Source organism: Lottia gigantea (genome assembly GCF_000327385.1).
Source record: "Lottia gigantea unplaced genomic scaffold LOTGIsca_76, whole genome shotgun sequence".
Taxonomy (NCBI): Eukaryota; Metazoa; Mollusca; class Gastropoda; family Lottiidae; genus Lottia; species Lottia gigantea.
Window position 1 is genome coordinate 159,534 of NW_008710536.1, and position 9,705 is coordinate 169,238.

General features: G+C 31.0%; 1 protein-coding gene across 1 annotated transcript; it reads right to left on the reverse strand.

Annotated features, from left to right (window-relative positions):
- Window positions 1-250: 250 nt before the first annotated feature.
- LOTGIDRAFT_236148 (hypothetical protein) lies at window positions 251-6,420 on the reverse strand (the record flags this gene model as incomplete). The annotated part of the gene is made up of 7 exons (XM_009066367.1): window positions 251-2,432; window positions 2,912-3,047; window positions 3,690-3,791; window positions 4,022-4,641; window positions 5,308-5,453; window positions 5,732-5,820; window positions 6,342-6,420. 7 exons carry the CDS (start codon window positions 6,418-6,420, stop codon window positions 2,297-2,299), a joined length of 1,308 nt encoding a protein of 435 aa, XP_009064615.1. The 3' UTR covers window positions 251-2,296.
- Between the last annotated feature and the right edge of the window lie 3,285 nt (window positions 6,421-9,705).

Below are 9,705 nucleotides of genomic sequence, written 5' to 3' on the forward strand. Positions count from 1 at the left end.
AGTGTCTAGTTGACAATAAACTGAGACCCCATATGCTAAAGGTTTTTAGATTCCTGGAAAATTGGAAATCTCAAAGAGTTTTCTAATGCCTCTGGCAACATTTTCATTTGTTTTTCACAATAAAATGAGGCTTATAAACTACCTGCAAGATTTGATGATTCAAAATTGCCCTTAATAAGCCTAAACTGGAGCAGAAAGGTAACATTGAACTCATTTTCATTTACACCTCAGGAGCTCTATAAGTCACATTAGGAAAGAAAAACATTTTAATTAAGTACTAAATCTATTATACAAATGCCAAACAAATTCTAAAGATTAAATAATATCACAATAATATAGACCAGAATAATAACAAATCTTTGAATGTTCATAACAAATTGAGCAATAATGAAAAATACACCAACATGCCACTGTTTTTGTTTTTGAACCCAAAAAATTATTGCTAAATGTTAACAAAAGGACACATATGACATAAAAGTTCAAATCTGCCTCTATACCTGATTTTGATACAAAAAATAACGTGACATAAATGGTAAAGAGAGATAGTGATGGAATGACTAAACTAAAAAAATAACAATTTTTCCAAAATATCTGGATTTGGCTGATCAGATTTAAATAATTAGGTTTAAAAACCCTGCACCTGCTGTGCTGCAGAAAATCCCCATAAAACAGTGTCTAGTTTTTCTGTCTCTACACCAGCTGACAACTGTCACAATAACTGTGGAATAGAGGCAAATGTTATGTTTTAGTCGCATATACACAACATATCAAGTTAGTATTAATAAATTAAGCTTTAAAAATATAAAATTACAATACATATATTTATTTATTTATTTATTTAAAACTTCAGCAGTTTAAGCTTACGCAAAAAGTTTTGACCCTTTAGAGCTAAAATGCCCTTCACAGCCCCTAGACCAAATTATCAGGCTGTTGGTGATTTAGCTAACAAAAGTAGCTGTCATCTATCTGGATACAAAATACACATAGAGGTATAAGGATACACAATAGAGATAGATGTATAAGGATGTACAATACTGATAGATAACAAATTAAGAAAATGGAAACTATATAATGATAAGTTAATGTTATATTTTATGAGATATCATAATTTTGAGATATTGAATTTACTGTCAAGGGATACACTACAGATAGAACTGTAATGGGATACACTACAGATAGAACTGTAATGGGATACACTACAGATACAACTATAAGGATACACAATACAGATAGATGTATAGGAATATAGGAATATTGATAATCTATACCAATATAGATCTGTCAAAAAACAGAGGAATCTAAGGTAATATAGTAGTATATCTATAACATAACTGTATAATAATACAGAAAGGTTTATCAAAATATAGAAACTTTATCAAAATACAGATAGATCTATAAAAATACAGATAATCTTTGAAAATACGTAATCTTTAACAAAACAAAATAATTCTATGGTAAAATAAACATCAAACTTATCTATTGCTCTATGACCTAGGCCAGTGCTTTCATTGAAATTTGTCTCAATACACCATAATACCACTAGCATTTTATTAGGCCATTTCCTAAATCATCTAAAATGTGACATGTTATTTCTGACAAAAATCGTCTTAACAATTTAGATAAACATTTTCTACAAAATATCAAGTTTTTGTTGACAATGGTTACTATTTGCAGTTTGATTCATTTATAAAGTCATTATTCAAAATTAGACAACAGGACAATTTGCCATGAAAACAAAGGAACAAAAAAGGTTATTTCCAAAGCAAATAGTAATGATTTATAAGCTGAAGCTCAATTTGACCTATCTGTATAATTATAGAGCTATATCCTATTAACTCAAAATGTTTTTAAAATAGATTGCTGACATTTTAAAGGACATGAGCAATTAAAAATGAAAATAGTTATTTTAAGGGCTTAATAAATCATATTCGATATTCTTATAAACTTCACTGTCAATTCACATGATGTGGATATCTTTAAACTCTTCAGTCCATTAAAGATTCGTTAATAATTAGCACTGTGGTAGGTGTGGCCAGCGAATCAGGGCAAACTCACCCTTCCTAGCCACGTATTCTCGAAACGATCCTAGCGATGTCCTAGAATCAATGTAAGAAGATAAGAACCTAGGACATCCTAGCACTAAAATCGTTTCGAGAATACGCCACTGGTTTCATCAACTCCCTTTCAGAGTGTCAACATCGCTAATTCTTCGTATTTCATATTTTGGAAAAAGAACTTGATTTTATATATCATACCACATAAATGTCATAAAAAAGGAGTAATAAGAAAATAAGGTTTACTGTGGTTTAAGGGCAGACATTTCTTGAGATAGAACTTCAGTTACTTTGATACACTTCTGAGCCTCTTCTATATTCATCCGCTTTAAAGCGAGGGAGGCTGCTTCACGTACTGTAGATATTGGATCATTACGCCTGTAATATTAAATGTGAAGTAATGGTTTAAACTTTACCATTTGAAAAAATAAGAAGTGGGAAATTTTCAAGCGTGAAATAACACCTAAACCATTATTGAAATATAACAACTTAAGTTGCTCCAGATCATTTCTACCAGCATGTCCTTGGCAAAAACTCTTGGCATTGATCTTTTTTGGATTATTTGTACCCTATTACAGATGGGCCAACTGGAATAATGAGGGGAAGTGACTTAATCAAGGTCATCAGACTTTCACATGCTGACAGAAATTAGGAGCCACAACCACCATTTATGCGACATTTGCAAGCAAATTACATCATGCGACTTATTTAATGTTCACCTGCTGCCAACCAAGATTAGAACCCATAACCACCATTTGGTCAAATAATTCTGAAAATGATGTCATGTAAAGTTTCCAGTGCTCTGACTCCTCAAAAACTTAATCCTAATGGTAAAAATTGGTAAGAATTTCACTCACCACCTATTAACAACATGGTCTACAGCTTTCACAGCCTTAAGATATCCTAATGATAGGAGAGAACTTTCTCTAACCAATCTATCTTCATCTTCTAATAACCCCACTAACTTATCAACAGTATCACTTCGATTTTTACCTGAAATCATTTAAATTCGTAAAATTCTCGTGTTCAAAGGATATATCATTGGGTGGTACATCTATACAATGTCCAGCTTTTACAAACTTTGTACTTACACCTTGACTGCAATAAGCACCTTTATGACAGAATGCATTGATTTGATTGGATTGTATGCTAGCAAATACAGCCAATCATAGTCCTACAAACTTTCTATCAGGGCCACAGATTTGCTGTATTCGCTAGCAATCAAACCTCTGCATTTTCAAATTCCAGTGATACAAGAAAGGAGACTATGGCAGTAAAGGTATAAGAAGAAGTTCAGAATAGTAGCTTAGCATTGTGAAGATGTGAGTGGTATAAAAAAAACCGATTTTCTATGGAAGCACTAGCACAAGTCACAAGAAGAGAACATGTTTCACCAAACTACATGTTTTATTTCAGTGGTTCTTAACCTTTTTCAGTCTTCACACCCCTGGAACATTCACAAAAATTTGTTTCATCAACATTTCCAGCATTTGATGATGTGAGGTGCTCTCTCAATTCAAAACAAATTCTTCTTCTATGCCAATTGGCCACATATTGAACAGTTGCTCACTGGACATATTTACAGTTTGTGTCAATTACTAAATGTCATTTAAAGGTTATACTTATAGTAATTACCTGATTTAGCTAAAGCAATGGCTGCCACAGCTCTTATATTAGGATCATCATCTTTTAACATCTCTGTTAGACCTTGTACTATAGCAGGGAATGAAAACTGGCCTAGAAAATATAAGCACACAAAATTTAACTTTCATACTGGTTCATGCCAGAGTTTTATGAAGAAACTATCAAAAAGGCCCCCATGAAATTTCGCTGTTGATGTCGTACAAGCTCACATTTGTGACAGCATTTTTGAAAAAGAAATTGCTCTACAATTTTGGTTTGTAGATTCTCAAATTTCTAGTTTTAAAGTATTCGAGTCCCACTTTAGAAATTTGACTTGTTCTTACCTAAATTCTGAATAGTAGTAATTCTAAGTGTACTGTTCATATTGAAGACTTTACGTAATGACATGTGAGCTATAACATATTCCTGTAATCTGTTATAAAAACAGTGAGGATCAGCTTGTGGATTTTTGTTACAGAATCGGTCGTACACGCCACGCTGGATGGTTTTATTCAGATTAAATATATCTCGGTACATCAAATTCTTAAACAACTTCTGCTCCTTTTCATGAAATAATTCCAGAATTTTATTGTCATAATCTTGGTGAAATTTATCTTTAAATTCTGTCCATTGAACTTCTGATCTATTTTTGAAATGTCGGTCCCAGAAATCAAGAGCTTTTGGAGTTTTGGGTGGAGATTTTTCTTTTGATTTTGTTGGTGTTGTGTTACCAAGGTCTTCAGGTTCATCTTCGTTGTCTTCATTTGAATTGTGGGAAAATTGAGTATTGATGACTAAACCATGTGTTTCTATGTACCCTGATATGCCAATGTCTTCCGATATTTCCCGGGCATTGATGGATTCCAGTTGCTGCCTGATACTCTTTATAAGGTTGTTGGCACACTTTTCATATTCTGATATATTCTCAAGAATAGTCCAGTTGATTCTAGCTAGGATCAGTTTCCTGTAAAATGAAAAAAAAAGAAAAATTTGGGCAAATGAGAAAGGAGATCAGTGTGCAATAAGGGAAATTTGCAAGGACATTTTTATTAGCATATTCTTTGTCAATTTCCAATGATCCATAGTCCAGTTAATTCTAGCGAAGATAAGTTTCCTGTAAAATGAAATAAAAGAAAAATTTGGGCAAATGAGAAGGAAAAACACCATGCAGTGTGCAATAAGGGAAATTTTGCAAGGACAGTTATATTAGCATATTCTTTGTCAATTTCAAATAATCCATAGTCCAGTTAATTCTAGCGAAGATAAGTTTCCTGTAAAATGAAATAAAAGAAAAATTTGGGCAAATGAGAAGCGAAAACACCATGCAGTGTGCAATAAGGGAAATTTGCAAGGACATTTATATTAGCATATTCTTTGTCAATTTCCAACGGTCGCTTTACTGGCAGTTTGCGTATATATTGCATTATATTCTGTCAGGTAAACTGGCTGCTTGGGCTAAGAAGGTTAACTTGCATGGCATGATGCTTAATCTCATGATAAACCAGTAGAATTAGCAAGCAAGGTTGTAATGTTTTATCTCCCTGCTCAGTATTGAATCAGCAAAATTCTGTTTTAGTGACATAAATCTACATTTATAGTTATAAAAAATAAACGAAAGCAAAATACTTACGATCCTCCATCTAATTTATTAGAAATCTCTGGGAAAGATTTGAGACCAACAGGAAATATGGCTGAGTTTGATATGTAAGCTAAAGCTAACTCATCATTAAACAATTTATCTTCTGCCCATAGTTCACTAAGTACTGGTACATATACCTTTATAATATAATATAATATATAATCTCTGGGAAAGATTTGAGACCAACAGGAAATATGGCTGAGTTTGATATGTAAGCTAAAGCTATATAATATAATATAATATAATATAATATAATATAATATAATATAATATAATATAATATAATATAATATAATATAATATAATATAATATAATATAATATTAATAAACAGGTCTAATATAAGCAAAATGATATACATGTTAATTTTTTACTGAAAATAAAGATATGGATAGTGGTGAAGACATAGTTATTACCTTACATCCTAAGATAGCTTGACTCACTCTATCAGAATAGTAAGATTTCTCAGGATACCATACTGTAAAGTTGGCTTGACGTAAAGAGTCTAAAAAAATAAATAAAAGGATTTTAGATCTTTCAGATGTCCTTGGTTATTATATACCACTCCAATTTATGTGAAAAAAAATAAAGCCAAAAATCTCTCTAGGTGTCATGTCAACTATTTGACGAGTCGTCATTTTAACATTCAAATGCAGATAATTTGCGCAGCGTATTCTTTAAATGACCTTAGCGCTAAGATGTCCTAGAATCAAGGCTCAAATTGCGACGGTGAGATGCGAACACTATTACTGATTGGCTTAGTTAAAATATTCCCGTTTCTGAATTTTCAAAATGGCCTACCTGTCCCCTTAACCCTTTCAATACTTTCGACCATTCTACTAGCCAAATAATCATGTGATATTTACTGTAGCAGTCAGTAATGGAGCATTTTAACATTTTATCTTATTCACATTCAGTTTTGAAAGGGTTGAACAGATATCTTAGAGCTCTATTGATTACAAGAAGAAAACCATTTTTTCAATGTAAACGGGTCTATAGGATGGTGAGAACATAATAAAAACTTACCAACTAATCTTTTGATAAATTTAATTTCATCATCATGGCCTGTCACTACGATATCATATATTTCATTCGAGGCAGACATCACTTTGATTTTGTACTTGTATTCTCTGTAGGATTTGACAGTCTTTTAGATCCACAATCACTTATATCACCTAAACTTGTAGCTTCTATTACTGGAAAAAAATTTAAAATATGTAACAAAACGTTCTATAGTTTTTAATATTCTTATAATAGAGCATTAACTAATTTTCAGGTTTCCAGAAACAAAATCCAAATGATTAGACATATCATTAAATAATATTTCTTGCGGTTAGTTGCTAAAATAAAGCTAACTTAACAAAACAAATTTTATTATGGACCTTTTGTCTGAAACTTTTATAGCGTAAAATGAAAGTCTAATATAGAACTTTTATAAAATGATATCATGGTGTTAAAGATGGGTTTCCTTATTTTTAAGTGTCAAATTAAGCAAACTATTTGATTAATTGTGTTTCTATAGAATTATCCTGTATTCTTATTCATATCATTATATTCTTATAATGATTAAGAGTTTTTACCAATCATAAATGTCCTGGATAAACAAAAAAGACTTTTTGACCTTTCGTGATCGGCCACTCAATGGAATTTTGCTGGTAATTCTCTTCTAATTTAGCTAATTGTCAATTAATTATGGATATGTGAGACAAACTGGTATTTTTCCAAGAATTAAAACACCGCTACTTTCTATTCATACAAGTATTAGGTTTTTCATTTTCATAAATGAAAATAAGGAACCCATCTTTAAGTGAAACCTGAAAAATTTAAAGTTGAATCTTTCACTTTTTACTTGCTCTTAATTTAAATAATATAAGGCTGAGAGTACATTATAAAATAAAACAAGGTTCTATAGACAGGAATGTAAATTAAATTCACTATAGAAACACATATCACAACGTCAAGTACATTTGAGCTAATATAGACCTTGTATAAAAAAAACAATGCGACATGCTAGAGGTATCAAATGACATGTATGTATACTAAAATGTACTGGTACTTGAAATGTACAAGAACTGAATCTAGGTTCCTAAAGGCCAATTTATACTTCTTTAGCTTTATAACGACTTGATATTATTAGTTGAAATATTCAAAAAAAAAAAAATTTTATGTTTATTTTGCTTAAATCTGTACAGTAGTTTTCTTTTAAGCGTAACAAACTTTACGTAATATATTCAAATAGTTTGGCATTGAAAAATTGAAACCTGAATTTTTGTAGTTGAAACTTTCAGATAATTTAAGTGAAACAATTATCTATACTTTGGTGTAATGTTACCATATTTGAGCAAACAAAAGTTTTGACCTACAAAAAAGCAGAATTCCCCTTTTACAATGTGCAATCAGTAAAACAATATAAATCACAACAACAGTAAATAACATGCTATGTTGAACAGCTAAACAACAAACATAACACTTATAAGTTACTTATATCCCTACTATTTATCTTTATGTTAGCACTATTGTTACTATTTTCAGCAGAGTCCTTAGAATTTACCGAGGAGGCACAACCCATAGCATTTAAAATGCTAGATGTCTGTAAAGAAAAACATAAAAAACCCTAAAATAACAAAACAACCATTCCTTAGAGAGCACAAGATGTTTTTTCAGCTTTAAAATTGAATAACTGATATAACTGTATCTATAATTTAAAAACATTTTGTATGAAATTTCTTCAGAAATATTTAGCAGAGGAACTGTAAGTCAAATATAAAGAGACTTATACCGCTATGGTATGGCTATAATTTCTTGAACAGTCAAAAGAAAAGTTTTCTTCAGGTTTTATCATTACTAAACTTTACATTGGTATGAACTAAAAAACAAAAAAACAAAAGAATTGGATTGCGAAATACCACAAATGTAATATTTTTGGGTAGATTTAGTAGACACATTCCACATAGTTTATTTTCTGTTTTTTTAAGTGTCATTATCTTATAGGCCTAACCTAAAGCTGTAGCCTATTGAAATTATGGTAGGTCTTGATTCTTATTGAAAACTTACTTCTTTTCAGTATTCTGGGATTCTAATATCATACAAAATGCTACTAGAAAATTGATTTATTCTTGAAAATGGTGAATGTACAAAATCCTCTTGGTTGTTTACAAATTTTGACATAACATCCTGTCGTAGACTTGGTTTTCCAGATACAAATGCGCATTATGTCAAGGATCAGCTCATTTCTCTTGTCTAAATGGTAAAGAATTAAACAGTTTTGAATTTAATAAAAGAGGGGAAAATGCTCACTTGTTAATTGCTTTTTTGTGTTTTTCTTTTTTTTTTTTTAATTAAGTAGTGATTGGATATTTCAGGCATTAAAGTGATTTCTCTCCCTTGATTTAGCTCTTCTGAGAAAGAGAGCCTAAAAGGCCCATAGCCTCAGCTTTGAACATCCAGCAATATTTTCAACTGCCAATTCATCAACAGTAGCAGTCTGGACAACTCGGACATCTAAAATGGCAGCAACAAGATTGTTTTGCAGAAGCTTTGGATTAAAAAATAATTTTTCTTTTACAAATAGTGAGTCATCATCTCAAAATCTAACTAAGATAATGCCTTTTACTAAATTCATCGTCGATAGTTTAAAACTGTCTTGTAAGAGCACTGTTGCTGTCATGATTTTTGCAAGTTGTGTTCCAAAGAAGGGGCTATATCTATGTTGTTATGTAAAACTCTGATAATGAAAATGATAACAGATATAAATGTAATTAAAGGGACAGATGCGCAATTTTGGGGTGTTGATTTTATTCTTGAATATATGTAAATGATATGCAGAAGTACTAGAAATGTTAGAAAATCGCATAATTCCTTGAAAAAATACTTCAAAATAGGTATTTTACTCACTATTTCTACATATGTCTATAACACAGAGTATCTTAAAATTTGAGTTTGATTGATCAAATAGAATGGCACAGCTGACCCTTTAAGCATATCTTATTAATATTTTCAGAAACCATAAAAAGGGTAAAACTTGCTCAGAATAAGAAAGCTGTAAAGAGGTTTTCTAAAATTTGTATGTGTATCGAAGACACTGATAGCATCAATTTGCACCTTTCAAATTTTCAATCAGATGTCTGTGGTTCCTGCAATTCCACTAAAATTAAGTGTTTGATGAAATCATTAATCATGAAGGCCTTATGTGCCTCAACTAGTACAAGCATACTTCATCAAACGCATAATGTCATAAAATGTCTGATTGAAAATTGGATTGGTGCAAATTGATGCTATCAGTATCCCTGATACATATGAACAATTCAGGAAACCTCTCACAATCTCTTAAATTACAATGATTAAATAGATTTTTGTTGGTTTTTTGTAATTTTTAGGAAATCATGGAATA